General features: G+C 38.1%; 2 protein-coding genes across 2 annotated transcripts in view; both read left to right on the plus strand.

Moving 5' to 3' along the window:
* eif2ak3 (eukaryotic translation initiation factor 2-alpha kinase 3) overlaps window positions 1–14,464 on the plus strand; it is a 33,182-nt gene extending 18,718 nt beyond the window's left edge. Inside the window, exons 3-17 of the mRNA XM_077237468.1 lie at window positions 4,120–4,314; window positions 4,462–4,592; window positions 4,805–5,099; window positions 5,202–5,367; window positions 6,182–6,322; window positions 6,407–6,529; window positions 6,639–6,865; window positions 6,981–7,093; window positions 8,438–8,560; window positions 8,649–8,798; window positions 9,573–10,260; window positions 10,347–10,520; window positions 10,680–10,781; window positions 11,302–11,364; window positions 12,591–14,464. Coding sequence (XP_077093583.1) covers window positions 4,120–4,314; window positions 4,462–4,592; window positions 4,805–5,099; window positions 5,202–5,367; window positions 6,182–6,322; window positions 6,407–6,529; window positions 6,639–6,865; window positions 6,981–7,093; window positions 8,438–8,560; window positions 8,649–8,798; window positions 9,573–10,260; window positions 10,347–10,520; window positions 10,680–10,781; window positions 11,302–11,364; window positions 12,591–12,770 — 2,871 coding nt within the window. The 3' untranslated portion in view covers window positions 12,771–14,464. The remainder of the gene's footprint in view (window positions 1–4,119; window positions 4,315–4,461; window positions 4,593–4,804; window positions 5,100–5,201; window positions 5,368–6,181; window positions 6,323–6,406; window positions 6,530–6,638; window positions 6,866–6,980; window positions 7,094–8,437; window positions 8,561–8,648; window positions 8,799–9,572; window positions 10,261–10,346; window positions 10,521–10,679; window positions 10,782–11,301; window positions 11,365–12,590) is intronic.
* Window positions 14,465–15,019: 555 nt separating this feature from the next.
* The window catches only part of atrn (attractin), an 81,139-nt gene continuing 73,383 nt past the window's right edge, over window positions 15,020–22,775 (plus strand). Inside the window, exon 1 of the mRNA XM_077237467.1 lies at window positions 15,020–15,494. Coding sequence (XP_077093582.1) covers window positions 15,232–15,494 — 263 coding nt within the window. The 5' untranslated portion in view covers window positions 15,020–15,231. The remainder of the gene's footprint in view (window positions 15,495–22,775) is intronic.

Here is a 22,775-nt window from a genome sequence, read left to right on the forward strand (position 1 = left end):
GACACAGTGTAGGCCTTGTGTTGTAGACAAACCTAAGTTCATAACATCAATAGAACCTCCAGAAAAACAGGCTAGGTCACATTTCACACCATTAAGAAAACCGTCCCACCAAATTCCCATCACTAATGTTTTACTACTGTACAATACGGTTTCCTGTTTACTGTATTATAATAAATGTATTGTTGTGATGCTTGATTTCGATTGTTTTAGGGTGTGCAATTTATTTTTCAGTAAGTTGAAGTTTCTGGTCTGTCAACAGCATTACAGTTTTGTATCATTTGACCAAATTATTCAGTTATTTCAAAGGCCATTCAAAGATGTTTACCAAGCACATATGAGAAACAAAAGGATAAAAATGACAATTTCCATGTTTTCCCCTATGAAATCACCTTTTTGCTTTGACTTTGTGTCTCTCTCTCTCTCTCTTTCTCTCTCTCTCTCTCTCTCTCTCTCTAATGTCTTGAGGTTTGGTAACCGCGGTATAAGTAAAATAATTGACAAGCCGATGACTTATTGAAAAATAATTTACACCCATAATGTTGTGTTACGGTTGCATTTACCTCTTCGGGGTATTTTATTGACTACTTTTCCTTATTACAACGGTTAACTTAATTATCGCAAAAAAAGCTTGATTTTCTTATTATATATAACTTATAACTTATTATTTATTTTATTTTTGCAGTGAAATATGACACTGACGTGTTCAAGACAGATTTTGAAGATTTTCCTCAACAGTACAATGATGTGCGAACCCACAGTTCTTTGAAGAGTCATTTGGGTGCTGCTCGTTTGCTTTCTTTTTGGGTATGTTGGTGATGCCAACTTCTGATGGCACTCTGAATATCTCAACTGTCGTAAAGAGATGCAAAATAATACCAAAGCATGTAGGGTGCACTAAAGTGATTTTTGTGCTGGGAGGATTGTGAATGGATATGTTGTGTTTGTGTGTGTGTGGGAGATAGAGAGATTAGTGTTGAACAGGGAAGAGAGAGGGGATTGCGCCTAGCTTGATGTAATGCTATGTGTCAGACTCAGTGGAGCGCTATCATCTGTGGGAGGTCATTGAGTACAGAGGGATATCCTGCCTACATAGACACGCTTCATACTCAAACCTGCTGTGATCCCTTAAGACAAGGGTCAGACTACCTTTAGCTAAGTCTCTCAAATTGAATGTGTCAAACAAGATTCCAGAAGTCATTGCCCACAGCTGAACTGAGTATTTGATTCATGTTGGGCTGCTACAGGGTTCAGTCTGATATAATGTTTTCCCTGCCCCTACATTCCCTAGTCATTAATGGGATCATAACAGCAGAGGTGACCAGATGTTTGCTGGTTGAAAAGGATGGCAATATGCATTGCCTAATTTGAAGGAAACTAAAGACGGTGGTTGTCGCTCAATGAGTGCCAGTATAGCTGGGTTTGTTGGGCATTCTGTCTTCAACTCTACCATAGTTCTCAAATATCATTCCTGAGGAACGTACATTCAAATATTGCACGGCAAATTTCACGTCAGTCATTGTCAAATGGCATTCGTTCTTTTGTGTCATCTTGTGTGTCATAACCAAACATCAATCTGCCCTGATTCCCAGATCTGAGAGCTAGAGAGGAAAATTTTCAGTCAATTGCTGAATTTTCTGTTTTATGTAAACTAACTATTCTTACACTACAGGTTAAATGAATATTGTTAGGAAATTACTTACCAGAATAATTAGCATAGACTATGGTTGTTGCTCTCTTTTTATAGTTAATTATTGAAGAGGGAAGTTTGTTTACTACCACAGAAATAACAGATTCTTGCTTTAAAGGGATAGTTCACCCAAAAATGAAAATTCTTTCAGTATTTACTCACCCTCATGTTGTTCCAACCCCGTTAGAATCGTTAAAATAGTCCAAGTGACTACCGTGGCTCAATCTTTAAGTTTATCAAGCGACGAGAATACTTTGTGCGCAAAAATAACAAAAATAACGACTTTATTTCAACTATTCATTTCCTTCTCTGTAGGCCTCGAGTCAGTTCACTAGTATAATAGCGTAAGCTTCTGTTGTTGTACATCACAAGCATCACACACATGACCAGTGTCGGCCAATAGTGAACCTACGTGTGACGTAGCTCTACGCGATCACACTACATTAACTGACTCGAGCCCCACAGAGAAGGAAATTAATAGTTTAAATAAAGTCGTTATTTTTGTTTGTTTTTTCACACAAAAAGCATTCTCGTCGTTTGATAAATTTAAGATTGAGCCACTGTAGTCACTTGGACTATTTTAACGATATCTTTAATAAATTTATGGGCTGGCAAGTTTCAATCCCTGAAGAAGCCTATGGAGGAGTGATAAAGCTCTCAGATTTAATCAAAAATATCTTAATTCGTGTTCCGAAGATGAACAAAGGTCTTACGAGGTTGTAACAACATGAGGGTGAGTAAATACTGACAGAATTTAAATTTTTGGGTGAACTATCCCTTTAACTATTGATGCTACTCAAATCACTGAACATCAAAACTGCACCTTTGGGGCAATTTCAATTAAATGCATCAGCAGTCAACACCAAATTTGCCATTGAAGTGCAGACAAGATCTTTGTCAAGCCAAATATTCCCCATCAGAGACAGCATTTTCAATACCGATCTACCAGCAAGCATCCAGTGCATGAAAAAAATTGATTTGTAACGTGTCCAAAGTGAGAGGCTTTTTACTGAAACTTTACATTTGTTTAAATACCACAGCACACTAACATGAGATACTATAGAGGTTAAATTACACTCTTTATAAAAAGCAGCCAACCTTTTACATTTACAGCTTGCAGTTAAGAGGTTTAAATGATGTACTTCCTTTCATGCAAGTCATACAATCTCCTTGTGGTGTAATAAAAAGTAATGTTCTGAAAACTAATTTAATTTCATGTTCTTCAAGGCTTCGGGAGCCATGAGTAAACTGGAATCTTTATATACATTTAACAAACATATATGGTTATATTACATTGAAAGTAAAGTAATATTTATAATAAAATATAATATATATATATATATATATATATATATATATATTTTTTTTTTTTTAAATAATAGTTACTTCAACTGTGGTCGTAGTTCCAAAGGGTGTCTTTGCAGAGTAACTAATGATGTACTTCTTCATTACATTAACTAACTATGTTCCACTTTTGGCCTACATACACGTTTTTATAGATATGTCATTTTGTTTAGCTGACACTGTCGATTTTCAGAAGAGCTCTGTTGCAGCTAATGACATTAATGAAGTTCTGGACATCGGCTGGGGTTAAATGCTTGTTCTTCTAATTGATTGGCTTTAATTGTTCATTGATTTAGGATGTAATTGGGCTGAGGATGATTGAAGTCTCACCCAACGTGAAGATCCTGTAGAGTGGAAGATCAGGCAAATAGATCACAAGAGGGATTAACTCAGTGTAGCACAGTGATGAGTCATCATTGCAGCCCACACACCACACACTCTTTAAACCTCTTACCCTCAGTATCACTGCAAGCTCTTTACAAGCCCCGCCCACCTAGACGTTATGGACAGATTAGCTAATCTCTTCATTCTTCAGCCAATCACAGAGATTGTTTTCATTCTCCAGGTGCTTTCTTTCTCATAATTGTTTAACTTCCTATTGGTCCATACCAGGTATCAAGGTTAGATTAAATCCAACAGGAATTTGGTGATCTCATCCCCCCTTCTGTGTCTGTTTGAGCTGACATCACTTTTTGGATTAGGGTCAGTTACATTATACTTATATAATGGCCTTTTTCTCTTTATTGGTGTGTGTGTGTGTTCAGGACACTTTTGCCCAATTGTCCATGTTTATCCTTTAAGGACATCTAGGATTGTGTAACTCTTCGGACAGCAGACAGAGTGCCAAATGTTAATGGCATACAGCGTGATAATGCCACGCACAGACTCAAAGCTGATTGGTCAGAGTTTCAGTGTTGTCTGTCCCCTTGTCTCTATCCATCATGGTCTGCTCATTGTACCTACCTTGCTGCTGATGATCGGAAACGTGAAATATTTTCCAAGGTGAAATCACGTGCAATTTCAGCTAATTTACGACAACAATCTGATCAAAAATAATAAAACTCTTATGATCTTTTTCTGCTCCTCAGATTTTTGGGAACAAGATGTTCATTCCCTCTCTGGACGGAGCTCTGTTCCAGTGGAACAGGGACAGGGAGAGTATGGAGGCTGTTCCCTTCAGTGTCGAGTCCCTGCTGGACTCCTCGTTCCGCATCGGAGAGGACACTGTGCTTGTAGGGGGCAAGTCCCTCACCACGTATGGCCTTGGTGCATACAGTGGCAAGGTAACTCAAACAGATGTTTTCCTTTTGTTTTTCAGTTGTTTTTTAGAACAATAAATGATTGATGTGCTGTTGTGGCACTCTGCAAACTCTTTTATCATATTGTAGTATTGGTTGTCGGCTTTAACCTCCCTCTCTCTTCCTCTGTAGTTAAAGTATATTTGTTCAGCGGTGGGCTGCAGTCGGTGGGGGGACGAGGAAGGAGAGCCAGAGGACGTACTGTTACTCCAGAGAACACAGAAAACTGTCAGAGCTGTGAGGCCTCACAACGGGTTTGAGAAGTAAGAAATACCTGTAGGCTTTGGCTTCTGTTGAGCGCTTCATGTGACCTTGCTTTTGATCTTACAAATGAAACAGAGGTAGATTAGATGCAGAGTACGCTAGGCTGTATCAACATCGCACAGCTTGGCAGCTTAATGTTAGAAAAACAAATTGTAGAATAATAGTCATCCCCGTAAAATGCCAATTGTTTTCTGTTTTCTCTTCCTGTTAGATGGAACTTCAGCGTGGGAATTTTTGAGCTGAAATATGTCCCTGAGATTCAGTCCAACCTCAACTTCCTGGAGGGGGAGGCGTCTAACGGGGAGACATGGCGAGAGGTCAGACGTGAAGCACAGCGTGTCATCCAGGAGGAGACGGACACTCAAACCAAAAATCATGCTAATACGCATCCAAACTCGCACACTCAGGTAGAGGGCTTAGACCTGGTCATTAAGGTTTCTGTGCCGGACTGGAAAGTCATGGCCTTCAGCACCAAACCAGAAGGACAGCTGATCTGGGAGCATCAGGTATCACAGCTCAACCCATTAGGTTCCTTTTCAGAGTTTTAGGTGAAACAAATCCACAATTCCTCATTTCTCATGATTTTTCTCTCTCTCCTCTCTGTGAAGTTTTGCACACCCATTGCATCTGCGTGGTTGGTAGGAGGGGGGAAGGTAACTCCCATTAGCCTGTTTGATGACACCTCATATAACTCCCACACCGATACAGAGGCTCGGGAGGATGATGACATCATAGAGGAGGCCCGCGGTGCCACAGAGTCCAGCGTTTACCTAGGTAACATGCACTTTACGGCTGTTTTACAAACATGAATGTGTAAGAGACACTGTTTACATCTGGTATTGAAACTGGTATTGGCTGAATCAATCAAAAGTAGTCCGGTCTAAATGTATGTGTATACGGTATCCAAAATGTTTTTGTGATCCAGTCACTCAAGTTACATTTGGAGGTGGTCAATGCTAATGCGTCCTGAGCAGCAGGGAAGAACCGCCTGCTGGACTGTCAATCAACCGTTATTATTAAAAACGGGCTATAACTTTTGCTTTTAAAGAAAACATGTTCACTCAAAAAGCTCACTTTAAATTTAGTTATTACAGCTGAGGTATTGAAAAATAATAAGCCTTCTGCTTAAAAGTGAATTGTGTACTCTACCGTTCAAAAATGTGGGGTCAGTTTTTTATTTTATTTATATTCATTTTATTAAGTTATTTTAACATTATTTAAAATAATGACATTTGTTTTAAATAAATGCTGTACTTTTAAAATTTCTGTTAATCGAAAAGAATCCTGAAATGAATATAATAGGTTCCACAAACATTAATAATAATAAGAAATGTCTCTTAAGCACCAAATCAGCATATTAGAAAAGTTATTTTAAATGGTTATATATCACAGTATTTCTGTTTTTACTCTGTTTTTTTTTTTTTTTTTTAAATAAATGCAGCATTTGTTGAGCATAAGAATAGGTAGTATTCACAAAATCCCGTCACAGTTTGGGACTCATGTTAAATACCAGGTGTAAACGGCAATCTTACTTGAGAAATAGAGACGTAATGTGAATCTAAAATGTGTTTTCTCTTTCCATTTAAAGGGATGTTTCAGGGTCAGCTTTACCTCCAGTCTTCTGTGAGAATATCAGAGAAGTTTCCTTCTACGCCCAAAGGTCTAAACGGCTGGAGCAGTGACACTGACATGATGCCACCACCTATAGTCAAATGGAAACCCCTGATCCGTGAGTATATTACACCAAATATACACAAAAGTATGTACTAAAGCTAGTGTGATGTTGTCAATAACACTTATCCCTTTCTCCTAGACTCCCCTTCCCGTACTCCAGTCCTGGTTGGCTCTGAGGAGTTTGATAAATGTCTGAATAATGATAAATTCTCTCATGAGGAGTACAGTAATGGAGCTCTGTCAATACTGCAGTACCCGTATGGTAAGAACAACTGTCCTACAGGCCATTTAGACACTTGGTTTGACTGTTTGTGAACATGTGGTTTGAGAGAATTTGAACTCATCACCCTCTTCTCTGTTTTCCATTGTAGATAATGGATACTACTTTCCATACAGCCCTCGTTATCGTAACCGGCGTGATGAGACTGCAGTGAGTGTTCTACTGAAGAAAGATGGAGAGGGGTCACAGGTGAGAAGGAAAGACCCTGTGCTGCTACTGCCGTGGTGGAAGGAGATTCTGGGTACCATCATATTCTGCATCGCTGCCACCACCTACATCGTCCGCAAGTTCTTCCACCCGCCCACAACATGCACGCGGGTAAACAAGAACTCTTCAACGTGTACATACACACATAATGATCTCATGCTTATTATTGTGTCAAATAAATATTACAAGTCATGCATGTTGCACTGTTCTTAATTAATCTATGCAGCAACGTAAGGAGTCTGAGACACAGTGTCAAACTGACAACAAGTATGAACTGGATGTTACAGAGCCCAAAGAAGTTGTCATCACAGAGACACGTCCTTGTGAATATGTTTCTAGGTAATTGAGCATACACTTTGAAGTTCATATTGATGTTAATATTGATTTAGGGACTATTGTAAGTTTAAGAGGTTAGGTGGGTTAATTATTATTTCAGTTAGTTATTTTTGGTAATTTAATTAAAGCGTTAGTTCACCCAAAAATAAAAAAAAATTGTCATTGGTTACTCGCCCTCATGTTGTTCTAAACCCATAAGACTTTTGTTCATCTTCGAAACACAAATGAAGATATTTTAAATTAAAATCTGAGAGATTTTTGTCCCTCCATTGACAGTCCATGCAACTACCAATTTGACGCGTCTAGAAGTTCATAAAGAGATTGTAAAATTCATCCATATGAATTGAGCAGTTTTTTGAATAGACTCGATCGCTTTATATGATGAACAGATTTAATTTAGTCTTATTCACACATAAACATTGATCTTCAATTGTGTTTCGAAATGAACAAAGTTCTTACAGCTTTAGAACGATATGAGGGTGAGTAAGTGATGACAGAATTTTCATTTTTGGGCTTATCCACTGCCAAAAGTAATGTCTGAAATAAATAAATATTAAGAATCAATGCATTAAGAATATGAATGGAGAACTGATAATGCATTAAGAAGAAAATATTTTTCCTTAAAGTATATTTAAATATTAAATAGATATGGGCTACTTGCATATGGTATTAACATAAATGATTAATCAATATTGTTAATTTTGACAATGACCTTAAAGTTCCATATAACATAACACATTTAATATTTAACTCTAGCTCACACCATTGGTTGACCCAATGTCCAGCTTAGTTGAGTTGCTCGACTCATTGCATTTCTATTTGGTGCTGCTAGAAATTACAGATTTTACCTAAATGATGATTACAAATGCTTTCGTCAGACCTACAGTTGGAGTCCCTCTTTTAAATAAGGAAATTCAAACCCATTTTTAAAATAGATTACACTTGTTTGCACATGGTAAATTAGAGACTTGCAGTTGCTGAATGTGGAATGCACAGATGGCATCGTGATCATATTTTAATTTTAAATTCCCAGGGCTAAATGCACAGCTTTTATGACTCAAGTGCTCTTGCTGTGCAGTTTATTTGTTTTTTTGTGTTTGATTTGTTTTCAAGTGACATTTTAAATTACTAATTACAGTATGTAACACTTTTAGTGTTTTAATCTCTGTGTGCTCTGATGTAGAGCTCATTTGAACACCGACACACACAGCTGTTTTATTGCACAACATACCGTTGTCCTTTTTAAGTGGTGCTTTAGAGAAAATAAGAAAATATACAGATATAAACAGAAAATAAAGTCCACATGACTTTATTCATTACTGATTTGGGTTTGTTTGTGTGTATCAGATACTTGACAGACTTTGAGCCAGTTCAGTGTTTGGGACGTGGTGGATTTGGTGTCGTGTTTGAGGCCCGCAACAAGGTGGATGACTGCAACTACGCCATCAAGAGGATCCGTCTACCCAACAGGTAACAGTCAACACAAAACTTTAACACTCCATAAAAAGCATGATACAGGTGTCTGTATGTTTGTTTAATGCTGTGATTGTGATTGTAGGGAGTTGGCTCGTGAGAAGGTCATGCGAGAAGTAAAGGCTCTAGCTAAGCTGGAACACCAAGGCATCATCCGTTATTTTAACGCTTGGCAGGAAAGTCCGCCCCAGGGCTGGCAGGAGGACATGGACAAACGCTGGCTCAAAGACGCCAGGTGTGCAGAATGCTCTTGAAAATAAATACATTTGTGATAAATACAGGGTTGTCGCGGTCATGGATTGCCAGAAATATTTTAAAGATATGATTTCTGGACCTGTAAAAATTATGAAAACTACTCTAGTAAATGTACATTTCATGCTTGGATCTAAAATGTTTCATTATGAAACTATTGAATGAATTTCAAAATGGGAAAATTCATTGAAATGCATCAAAAAAGCATAAATATAAAATAATTTGCATAAAATTTAAAATGAAGTTGCAGCTACTGTGTAGCAGGTAGCACATGCACATTGAGTCATAGTGCTCATGTGAATGACACAAGTTTGAATTAAGCTTGCAAAATTTTCTGATCACTTTTTTATGTAAACGTTTACAGTACTTTTTGTACCTAAATACATAAATGTTGCTCTGTCTGGCTATCTATTATCTATCTTTCTGTGTAACTATGTCTATTATTGGTCTCTGTCTGTGTGTCTTTCTAAGTAGTATTATTATTATTATAACTATCTATTATTTGTATGTCTGTCTTTCTAACTCTAATATTTGTCTAACTATCCAACTATCTGTTATTTATCTGTTTGTCTAACTATCTATTGTTGTCTATGTTGTATTTGTCTGTCTATCTGTTGTCTGTCTGTAACTCTATTATCTGTCTAACTATCATCTGTCTGCCATTTATCTAATTAAATTATTTATTTATTTTTTATTATAAATATAAATCAGGTGTATTTTAGTGAAGCAAGGACATTAATGGATTTTTGTTTCTCAGTACTGCTGACTGGTTACTGAGCTCTCCTGACCACATGGAGGCATTCTCAGTCAAGGTTCCTGTGGCCACTCCATCTCCAGTGGACTACTCATGCATGTGTGCAGCCGGTGGGGACACGAGTGTGTGCATCGGGGATCAGGTGTGTGTGGAAGGCCTGGGACCGGACAGTATGATGACAGAGCGTGACAGTCAGGCCGACCCAGACGCTGTCCTGGAGGTCTCGGATTCCCCCCACTCTTTTGAGCTCTGCCCTCCTCGCACAGTTGCACATGGCGACTGCACTTCTTCCTCGTTCGATATAGTTTTTGAGGATTCAGGCTGTGAACACCAGGACAATGACAGTGACCTCAGCGGAAGTACACCTGTGCCACCTGCGTGCCTTTCACAGTCTGGCTCCAAAACCCAGCGTAGTACATCAGTGGGACCACCTTCTAACTTGCCATCAAGGCCCACCTCTCTGAGCCTGGCCCCCAGCACCCCCTGCCCTGTCACGCGGCCCCCGCTCACACCTAAGGTCTACTTGTACATTCAGATGCAGCTGTGCAGGAAGGAGAACCTGAAGGACTGGATGGCTCAGAGGTGTTTGCCTGAGCTCAGGGAGCACAGTCAGTGTCTGGATATCTTCCTGCAGATCGCAGAAGCTGTGGATTTCCTGCATAGCAAAGGACTTATGCACAGAGATCTTAAGGTAGGATGCTGAAAATGAATAGTGATTGCAGTGAGGGGTTTTCCCAATGCAAACTGCTCTTTCATTTCCTTCTCTTTCTCTCTCAGCCATCCAATATCTTCTTCACAATGGATGACGTGGTGAAGGTGGGAGACTTCGGACTGGTCACTGCTATGGATCAGGAGGAAGACGATGAGGAGCTGAGTAGCCTCACACCAATGCCAATGTATGCCCGTCACACTGGCCAAGTGGGTACCAAACTCTACATGAGCCCTGAACAGGTCAGTTCCAGTCACTCTCTGCACAAACTATACACAATTTAGAGTGAAAACAATGCTGGTGTTTGTTTAGCATAAAACAAGCAAACGAAAACGATCAGGTCTCTACTTGGCAGAATATGTTTCTTCCCTCTCTCATCTCTTCCTTTTTCCCCTCTTTAGTTGTCTGGGAATTCTTATTCACACAAGGTGGACATTTATTCACTTGGCCTGATTCTTTTTGAGCTTCTCTGTCCATTCCGCACCCAGATGGAGAGAGTCAGGGTAAGACCGGATATATTTAAGGACACTACCATTCCAAAGTTTGGGGTTGGTAGTATTTTATGATTTTGAAGGAAGTATAATGCTCTCCTAGGCTGCATTTAATTTTTAAAAAACTATTTAAAAAAAAAGGTAATACTGTGAAATATTATTACAATTTATTTAAAATAAACCTTTCCTATTTTAAAATGTAATTTATTTCTGTGATGGCAAAGCTGCCATTATTCCAGTCTTCAGTGTCACATGATCCTTTATAAATCATTCAAATATGCTGATTTTTGGTGTTCAAGAAACCTTTCTTATTATTATCAATGAACAGCATTTATTTGAAATGGAAATATTTTGTAACATTATAAATGTCTTTACTGTCACTTTTGATCAATTTAATGGATCCTTACTGAATAAAAGTATTAATTTCTTTAATAAAAAATAAAAAAAAAGTTTGAACAGCAGTATACTCATGTGAATACAAATAGAATATTTAATTATATTGTACTGATTGGTTTCGCTGATTTTCTTTCAGACTCTCACAGAGGTCAGAGCCCTACAGTTTCCTGCTGCTTTCTGTAAGGCCAATGTCCTGGAAGTAAGTTTGTGTGCCTATACTGCTGGGTATTTTGCAATGGTGGTGGAGTGAGAGTGACAATTGGGAAATCTTAAAGATGAACAACACTTCTAGTGCCCCTATAGGAGCATGGTTACAATTACAACATCAACATTTCCAGCCTAATGTTTGTTTTGATTTGCACAGGAGCAGAACGCAGTTGTCAGACCTGTTATAGAACACTAAATACAACTGATTTAAGATTCTATATTTAAAGTGTACCACAATGCATGCACACGTGTTTCAAAGCAGCTTCATAGAAAATTTCACCTTAAAGGTGCTGTAATTTGTTTTGACTGTACTAAAGCATAAAAATGCCTATGTTTGCAGAGATATAGGATATATAGAGATATATGCGCTCCTTTCATACACGTGTTTCTCTGAAAAACAATGCTACAGCCAGTTATTCTACTTTGAAATGCATGTTCCATGTCGGAATGTCTGTTTTTGTTTTGGTATGTGTGATCCCGCCCACTGCCAATTTACCCTATAGTATTTCTACACCCCAGGTTGCCAGTTGGCAGAAAACAGTTTATTGCAGCCATGGAAGCCAGCAAACAAACTGGGTCAGAGATTGCAGATTCTACTTGACCTAAAAAGCCTTGGCATCCATCTAAAAAAGCTATACGACCATAGGCATATTAAACGCGGATAAATCAACTTAGTGTAAGACTCGTCGTCTTCCATTGTCAAATGCTCTCACTCCTGTTGCGTGTCCTCAATCTTGCAACCCTTGTGAGCATGGAGTCTGAGAAGGAGGGGTGGGGGAAACAAGTCTCTCCAATATTTGGAATTTTAACCACTAGCTGTCAATATTACATACAGTCCCTTTAATGACCCATGTGAATGAGCAACTGTGGTTTTGGCGAGATATCCAAATGTCGCAAGGAAATAGTTTTGTTCACCCAGTCATTCACTTTTAGAAAAGTAAGATTGAACTGATGAATTCACACTCAACTGTTGTGAGTATTGAAAATGGGCTTGACTTGGGTTATTCCTTCATACAGACAGTACTTAAACGGATACTATAACCCAGTGGTTCTGGGATTTTTTTTTTATTGATAAAAAATATTTAATCATCCAGTGGTCCCTTCTGGAGTGTGCCGAGGCCCCCTAGTGTAACCTGTTGTCAATCGGTCACTTTATAAATTATATATTATTAGGAAATATTCCACACACTAATATCATTGTATCTGTTTGTGTTTCAGGCACAGATGGTGCGCTGTATGCTGTCCCGAGTGCCCGCGGAACGTCCAGAGGCGTCAGAAATCACAGAGGCCCCTTTATTCCAGAAGCTGGAGATGCCCTGCAGAATCCGACCACGCACTCGAACGTACAGCGCTTCGTCTGCAGGACGACCATCACGACAGATATCCTCATCAAACTAGACCGACACACACACATATTGTACCTTGTCTGCGGGATGACAAACACAAGTCACCACCTGATGTAATGCACATTCAGATAAACTGAGCCCAACTAAACAGATCATTTCACAAACCTATACAACTGGAATCACACACTTCGTAAACGTATATGAAATTGCTGCCCACTGGCATTTGTGCCAAGGGCGTTCAATAATTAACAAAAAGGCCCCATTGCATTTCTTTCAACTCATAGTCAACCAATCCTATGATTCCATGCTCCAGTTAACACACCCACACACACTTGCAGTAGGAGAGTTGTTGTTTTTCCAGTGCTAACGAATGCTGATGAATGACCTGCCTTCGGACACCGTTCACTCTGCATGTCTTAAACGGGAAGTTGTGCGATGCGTGCTTTCCTTTCCAAAGGGGAAACTGCACGAGTTCTTCTTCTCCTCTAATGTAAATAGGCTTAAATACCAAGCAAGAGAGGCTTTAAAGGTGCTCGTTCAAGACCGAACGCACAAGTTCAGAAGCATTATAGCCACTCGCTGATACAGTGTTAGTGGCTAATGTGCGCATTACTTGATGTGGATGTGGAAATATTCAAACTGCCTTTTAAGCTGGACTTTGAGACACGAATGACATGTTATTGATGGTCAGTATGAGACTTAGAATGGAGTGATTTGAAATGGAGACTTTAAAAATCATTCTGTAAAATACTTCATGTCAGTAGCATCCAGAAAGTTAGTTTACTGGATCATTTTGAATATTTTCCTGAAAAATCTGAATAAGAAAGAAGTGCTTTGACTAATCACACAATAAGAAAGGATACAGCTGGAGGAATCACTTCGACCAAATATTCAGCACACACCCTTAATTGTAACATATCAGGTAATTACTGATTGTATGATTTTTCTTACCGATTTTGATTCGAGGGAGTGAATTTTCTTTTGTATATGATGGAATTTTCTGTATAGTGACTGCTTTTTATGACATTTTTCAACTACTATGGACGTTTTTCCTAAGAATTGTTGTCAAAGTTTGCGAGAATGGCGATAGTGGATTGTGGTGACGGATTGGATCTCTGGTTGCGTTGAAGAGCACCGGGTGCCTCTGCACCTTCAGGAGCAGCTCAAGTATGTATGTGAATACTGGTGCGTTTCCTGAACAGGCCATATGCTGCAAAACGGATTTGAGATTATGACCGTTGACCCTTAAGCACGAGGACTGTGTCCTGTATTCCACGTCAGGGACCGCTTTGTGAACCCTTCACCTTTAACCTGTATCTGTGAACCCGACCCAGTGAAGACAGCAACGAGTGCTGATCCTGTTCAGATCACTGTGGCAAATCCTTCCAACAGATCTTTCCCCGTCTAATAATTCTCCTCAGTCCTTGGTTTAAATTCATTTTATTGATGCCCGTTTCATAATTGTTAATTTAGAGTTTGGGTTTGACTGTTTCAGTTTGTCCAATGTTTGTTTGTTTTTTCAGTGACTGTTGAAATCCCGGTTTCATGTTCTTTAGGCGAGCCATGTGTCCTGCCATGTATGTAAATATGTTTGTTTTTATTTATGTCGACTACAAAAATCAATCCGTTGGATTGGTTGAGGTATAAATAAGGTATATGAATGCACTTCATCCAGTGGAGTGCGTTGAAATATTGTGACTTCTTACAAGTCAATAATGTAATAAACGTTCTATGATGTTTGTAAAAGTGTTTTGTTTGTTTGTTTTTTTCTAAAAAAAAAATCTAGGGTTCAGCAGTATCTTGCTGTAAGACATGCTATAAATCTAAAGCTATTTTTCTTAAAATAAAATCTTGATGTTGAAGAATGTTCAAGATTTTTTCATAGTACATGTGAATACCACAAAGTGCCACAAGGGAACGCTGTTTAACTATATTTTTTACAGACACTTTTTTTATTGATACACCAGAATTAAGTGGAAATTAACCTTTTCACAAACAATTCGCATTTAATATAAGTCTTTTAGAAAGAGCTGTAGAGAATTATGCTTGCTTTTTTTATTTTATGTCCCAATCACGTATGTGTGTATATATATATATATATATATATATATATATATATATATATATATATATATATATATATCCCACACAGAATAAACCCAATTCTACTGCATTATACGTACCTATTATCATATTGCTTTATTTCTGTAATATTTCATATTATTGTAAATGTTTATATTATTTTCTCTGAGCCAATTGTCATAATTACTTTATTAAATTCCGCGCTCCTTATCAATCAATGCGTACTTCCGCATGTCGTCATTTCCGGGTGTCAATATGCGTCTCGGCACTGCAGCGATAAGCATCGGTAAGATGTGAACAAGACAAAAAATTCGCCACCAAAGAAATCACAGGCCGCTGACAGCATCGACGATACTGCTATCCTTTGTCTCCCATCATCCGCTAGTCGCTAGCAGCGGATTCGTCACCGTCTGACAGCCGTTTCTGTGGGAATGGCCGCGGAGGTTCGGAGGGCCCTTGGCCGGGGCTGGTGTCTCTCGCACGGCCTGGCTCGCGTAGGCCTTCACGGCACCGTTCTGCGATATATTCTCATCATCACAGCCCTCAGCGGACTGGTACGTCTGCCCGCGGCCACGGAGGCGAAGGAGTGCGATAAGCCGTGCTTGAACGGCCAGTGTAACACAGCCAGCGGCGTGTGTGTATGCGAGCCGGGATGGGTCGGGGAGCAGTGCCAGCACTGCGGCGGCCGCTTCAGGTGAGACACAAACGGCTCTTATTCATAGCTGATGCTCGTGACATTGACACGACCGCGTCTAATGCGTGAAGTTCGTTCAGAACACGCTGTAACTTTTTGTCAGGGAATGGTTCATCAATGAAATATTAACGGCGTATCGTGAAGGTTAATGTTAAGGAGTTTTGAAGATCTACTACCTGCGCTGTTTGGAATCTGATCCTCATTAGAGTCAGATACTGTCATTAGAAACTGCTTTTATGCTGTTAAATTTAAGTCTAAATTCAGTTTTAAAGCCCTCAAAGTTTATAAATAAGCAGTGTGCAGTGGTGTTCTGACATTAGGCAAACTCACTGCTTTTTATGTTTATTTCTAATCCAATATAAACTGTTGTTCCAGTTACACTTACTGTTGACACATTTTCTCAGGTTAAATAGCTTAAATAAACATTGTTATTTTTACGCTTTCTAAAAATAGTTATTGAATTTTTTATTTTTTACATGACGCTATACATTTTACGTGAATTTATGTTTTATTTATTAAAACAAGGAACTGGAGCGTTTTCTGTTAGAATCAATATCGGATGACACTTTGACAAAACTATTTATTGTTTATTTATTGTCTATTTATTGTTGTTATTTATCACTTAATTGTTCACTTAAATTTTACAAATGTCACAAGTTTTTTTTTTTCATAATATAAGTGTTTTATATAGTCATGTACTTTATTTACCTTATATGAAAACTATGGATGCAACAAAAAAAATGGTTTGAGCTTATAAAGGGATAGGTAAATCAAAATTCTGTCATCATTTACTCACCCTCGTGTGGTTCCAAACCCGTAAGACTTTTGTTAATCTTCGGAACACAAATAAGGATCTTTTTGATGAAATCTGAGAGCTAAAGTGGTTTAGTCCGAATTTCTCCATCGCTTTATATGATGAACCGATTTAATTCAGTCTTTTATTCACAACATAAACAGAAGCTCAACCGAACCTGATTGATGAGCGAGAACAAACCTCATTGGTTCTTGCCGAAGCTCAAACGTGCTGTGTAACACAAGAATGAACAAGCGAACATGCTTGAGCTTCTGTTTACCACAACTGATGTGTGAGTTGATGAATGTTTAAATGTGAATAAAAGCCTTAATTAAATCCGTTCACCATATAAAGTGATCAAGTCTCTTCAGAAAATTTGGACTAAACCAGTCAATTCATATGGATTAGTTTTACGATCTCTTTATGAACGTATTGAAGTGTCAAAGTGGTAGTTGTGTATCTGTCAATGGAGGGAACGGAATCCCTCAGATTTAATAAAAAAGATCCTCTTTTGTGTTTCGAAAATGACCAAAAGTCTTACGGGTTTGAAATGACAAAATTTTCATTTTTGGGTGAACTAACCCAAAACTAACTAAACTGTTGACCCCCATGACAATCACTGAATATTTTGCACCCAGTGGTCATCAATAATTGTTGACTCGAAATGATTCCAGTCTCAAACTAGGTTTTAGTGTGATTCAACTGTTTTCGCAAAACACGTTTTTTTACCTCTCAACAATGGCATAAAACGGACTAGATCAACTTCACTGATGTACAGTATGAACAGTAATACTATAAGGTTTCATTGGAATATGACGTTTGCCACATGCTGCTCCATCATGGGATGTGACTCAATGATGGGCAAAGTCTGGGAGAGACACTGGCTACATTGGAGGCTTTGGGTCATGCAGGGTGAATCTGGCTCCAAATAGCTGAGGAGAGACAGGCAGTCTGAAGCCAAATGATCATGTGGTGTCAATCACGAATCTTAACACAGCCACGCTGGAGGCTGAGACCGTTCATAACATTCTACCATTTCATCTCGGATCAGGGATGTTTCTGTCTTCCTAATGATAAGTCAATGGAACAGTGTAAATTCACTAGTAGCTCTGTTTTTCAATAGATCCCTGCCAAGGACGTGTATTTTGGGTATATTGTGGGCACACAATCATAAAACTAATATAATCATTGTTTAGACTCTGCTCACAGGTTCTTTCGTAATCGGACTGATCTGACGGTGATAATACTCAGTGTTGTTATTGCTAAACTAGAAGTAAAAAGTAGTTTTTAGTAATAGAAATAAAGCTAAAATAAAATTTAACTTAATGAAATAAGTTTAAACTGAAGTTACTAAAACTGAAATAAAAGTAAAGCGAAATAAAATATAAAAAACAAACTAATAAAAACGGCACAACAAAATAACTCAAACTTAAATGAAAATTGGCCAATGTTAAACAAGGAGTTGATCATGCTTTAGTGTAACAACAATAATCACCAGACCATTGGCATTTTTTAACAGTGTTGTTGAATAAAACCATATGATTACTTGCTTCTGATTAGGGATGAGACGATTACCGGTTTCACTATAAACCACGATAAAATGTATTGACGGTTAGTAATATCGTTTAAAATTCAATTATCATTAAAACCGTGTTTGATTATCCCGATTTTAATTACTCACTATAAATCCTGTCCAGCCAGCAACAGTCTGACGCTGGCGCGCAGAGTTGGTTTTTTTTTATTCGAGAAGGAATGGCGGAAGGCAGTGACCGTGCTCGGGAGATTTACAGCCTTTAAAGAGGACCAAATCTGAGGTGTGGTCATATTTTGGCATTTACAAAAATCCTGAGGGAAACTTAATCGAGGATGGTCACTCTGTCAGCAGAACATGCTCAAAAAAAGTCGCTGCGATAAGGGTAAACGCTTCAAATCTGCCGAGTCGTACTGTGTGACCATCATCCACTGTTGTAGCGAACGCAAGGCAAGTTAACTTTGATCTCAATACTAAAACTAAGTCTGGGAAATAATTTGGCACAAAATGTTGTTTTGAGTTGGAATATTTTATCTCACTCACTTGAAATAAACGTGAAGCTTCCGCGGAGAAAAGTTCACAGCAAGTGGCTTTGATCCAAAGACGAACGAACAAGTTCAAACAAGACTATTAAGAGTAACATTTAAGAGATAATAATGTATAGCCATTCATTGTACACTTATTACACCGATTATTTTTTACCACATAATTACGAGGACATTTTAAATAGAGATGAATGTCTCTATTCTTACCTGTTAAATCCATTTTGTACAGCGTATAAAACTCGTCCAGACAAGATGATCACAACAATATTATCAAATTCTGTAAACAATCAACTCTGATTTAATTTTCAATACAATCACAAATGGAGACGCAAGAAGACAAGTTGTATTTGAATGAAATGAGATGACGGTAAATTATAAGGAAGGAAATGCCACAGAATAGAATGAATCTTAGTTTAAAAAGTGCATAGAGCTGCTCGTTTTATTAGTTGATTCTCAAATATAAAACTTGTTGAAATGTTTTCAGTGTGATCATCAGTTCTTTTTTAACAATTTCATCTTGTTTTAACAAAACCGTGATAATATTGATAATCACGATAATTTTGGTCACTATAATCGTGATATGAAATTTTCATATCGTCCCATCCCTACTTCTGATACTTTAGTTGAACCACTTATTATTGCCTCATTGTTATTATATATGTATTTGAAGTAATTTTAAAGGCTATTGTTCACTTAGGTCTCTTTTTATTACCACAAAAAAATGATCCGATTAATCAACAAAATCGACTGATTACTCGATTACCAAAATAATTGGGTATGACAGCCCTAGATTAGTTAAAACATTTCTAAATGCACCTGTATTGATTTGTATTTTCAGTCGAATAAAACACTTTTTTTCCCCCCAGTCATATATTTTGCTATTGAACGTTTCTTAAAAATAGTGTTAAGTGATCTCTGTTAAATCTCACTCTCCTAAACCCAATATTGTGTATCGTCTCATCGTGAGCTAAGTGTATTGTCAGACACCTAATAAAACATAATTTCCCTACATTCAAATTGTGGTCAGTGATAATGCTGAGTGGCTAGCCAGCAAAAAAAAAGTTAATGTCAAGCCCATGTTGTACGTGTGGCTGTGACTTTTTTTATATGGAGCGTCACTTGTGTATGAGACAGATATGTATGTTTTCAGATGTTACCATGGGGATTCTAGTACTATGGTAATACAATATTTCTGGACATCCTGTTTCATGTTTATTTTTGGAGGACCATATGTGAATATGTAATCATTGAGTGACAGTGTCATAGTAGCCTATATTCCACAGTACCATAGTAATGCTACAATACTTTTGAGTAAGAAGAGTGGAGTATTTGTGAAATTCAGTATTAAAGAGCCTACTGGGTTGTATTACATACTGCATTTATTTCTTATGTTAATGTATATCTATTAATAGAAATTGTTCCCTGACTGTGTTTGAAATCGCAAAAAGAGAGGATGCATTATCTGTATGAAAGCGTGATGGTGTACGCTGCATGTTGTCTAATTTGCTGGCCAATTCTGAATTCCATAACACAATTATCAGATACAGGATCTGCTTTACTAAAGGGCCTCTTTTTAGTGGATCATTTGTTGAAGTACAGAAGCCTGACTGTTTCCTCCACACCAGCCACAAACACATGAAACATCCATTGCTTTCCCAGAATGTCGCCCTGACCGGAGACAGTATTTCTGCTAAACGCAGTCTGATGGTTTGTTCTGTTAAACTACTGCATGCAGCTTCACGGTCCATTCTGTGCGGCTCGCACTAAGTGCTCCGTCTCGTACACTTAGCAAGTCCAATCCTCAGTAGACCCAGGTTTGAAATCACTTATGGCTGACAGGCATTTCTGACATTCTCTCGTCTGTCTTCTATCATCATAAAGGCTGAATGGAGACTGACAGGAAAAAGCACAACAGCTCAATTATTCAGCACTTGTTTGCCCATTATCTAACGCCTGTGCTTTATTTGAAGAAATGCATGATTTTAATTGTTGATGATTCTAATGGGACGTTGTTGAATGATGATCTAATTGGCTGGGTGGGAGATTGCCGTTCACCATTGCGAATCACTCTCAGTGATGTGTGTTTGTAACAGCTGTCTGCTGGAGTGTGTGTGTTCGTGCAGATCCCACAGGATTGTGGGTGTGTTCATTTTTGTTTTTGTTTTAAATGTCAACAAAGCTCTTTGAGACTGTAGTCAGGGGCTTCAGATACCTTATAGCCACACAAACTGACACGATAAAACTGATAATAATCAGATTGGCACTCCAATATTGTAGGTGATGTTACTGCTCCTGAAAGGTACAGTCACATTAGCAAGTTTTCAGTGAAATTTGACAGCTAATGTATGTACAGTTTAGGAAGCACAGTAGAATGAGGGAAAATGTGTGGGAAAATCTTAAGCTCTCAAGCAGAATTCCAGATCATGCAAATTCTAATTAAAATGACTCGATTTCCGCCGTGAAAATTTGCTTAAAGGTTAACGCTGGTTGAGAAGTTTTTGTTTACTCTTGTAGTTATTATTCAAAATTTCTATAGATATTACCTAGAGATGCACCGATTGATCGGCTGGTGACCGGAATCGGCCGATTTTCACGTGATCGGCCATGACCGGCATATAGTGACCGTTAGTCTGACATATTCCGTTTTTTTTTGCCGGTCAAATGCACTCGAGCATCACACGTGCACACGGAATGCACATGTAGGAAACCTTGTGAATGGCCGTTTCACACCGCAAGCGGAAGCAGCGCGGGGGGGTATTTTTTCCCGCCGAGCATGTTAATCAATGAGTGCATTCACACCAAGAGCAGGAGCAGCGCGTGAGCGTTGAGCAGGAGCGTCGCGTGAGCGGCAGTGAAGTGGGGTTTCGGCGCAGAGTCTATTTTTGCTGCGCTGCTCGCGCTCAATTAAAGTGATTGTTTAGCCTGGCTGGACATGTGGCAGACGAGAGAACAACTTTTTGCAAAATAAAACCATTGATGTACAAGTGATTGCAATAGGCGTGTGTGTGCGTGTGTGTGTGTGTGTGTTTTGAGAAACATCTTTATATTGCGAGAGTATATATATATATATTTTTTTATTTGCTATTTATATATTATTTTATTGCCATTAACTGTTTTCATGCAGAAGTTTAGTTTCCTAAATGAGTAAATATCACTTTTATTTTTTTAGTTGAATATATGGAGAAGAAAATGGTTCTTCCATACCATAACACTGCACTTAGATATGTGTGGATTTCCCACACCAGGAGTAATAATTTATATAGTTCTATTTTATTTAATTTGTTCAAAAAATGTTCTATGTTCTATGTAAAAAGTTCTAGTAAAGAGAAGATAGAAAATAAATATTTGTGTTTGCTGTAAAGTGGTTAGAAAAAATGAAATGGGTATCGGCTAAAATCGGTATCTGCAGGCCAAACTCATGAAAAATAGGAAATCGGAATCGGCCTAGAAAATTGTAATCGGTGCATCTCTAATATAACCATAATATTGTTATTGTGAAATTTTGTAGCCACGATAATTGTGTAGTAAAAATCTGATATTGTTACAGACTAGAGCCCTAGTTCATAACATGGTTTAGTTGTTTCCAAAAACAAAAAGAAGGGAAGTTGTCACTTACTCAACCTTATGTCATTCCAAAGTTAAACTTGTAGGACTTTCTTTCCTTCGTCTTTGCTAAACTGCTAGACTTCTCCATTTATGTTCATACAGGGTCACACAGGCTTGGAATGACACAAGTGTGAGTGAAGGATGACATCATTAGCATTTTAGGGGTGATCTAACCCTATTATAACACTAAAACAACTTTACTGAAACTAAGATGCAGGCACTGTGCTTGTTTTCACCATCGACCCTTGAACTTTAACATGGGACAAGCCTGTTATATTGTTCATTTAATGCCCAGTTAAAATCTTAGTAACAACTGTTAAACTTGTATTGCAAAATGTATGAACTGTAGCTGGTTTACATTTTCATATTACTAGGGCTGTTAAAGTCGTCATGAAATCCAATTTTACCATTCTTATTTTTATATGTAATATTGTAGTGTTTATTATAAATGATTTATTTGTGCATTTCATAATTTTTTTTAAATTCATGCACCCTTATAATCTTTAATAAAATACATTACCCTTCCCTCCCCCCTCGAAACGACTTCTCTTCTCTTCCGGTCAAAATCTATTACTAGAGGGCGTGGCTATCTACGCCTACTAGAAATCCTCCACAACTGACTGTAAACTGGCATTCAAATCTGCCTCCATTTTGTTTAACGATCCATCAATTCCCGAGGGATGAAATCAAGCCCCGCCCTACATTTTTTTTCTAGTTTCAGAAGCCGTTTCACTCGGATATACGTCACAATAAGGTAAAAAGGACAATCTCAACTTCCGTTTCATGAGGACTTTAATATTTTCAGC

The sequence above is a fragment of the Siphateles boraxobius genome, unplaced genomic scaffold, assembly GCF_051911475.1.
Source record: "Siphateles boraxobius isolate OS27281-9 unplaced genomic scaffold, OSU_SipBor_1 20, whole genome shotgun sequence".
NCBI classification, from domain to species: domain Eukaryota; kingdom Metazoa; phylum Chordata; class Actinopteri; order Cypriniformes; family Leuciscidae; genus Siphateles; species Siphateles boraxobius.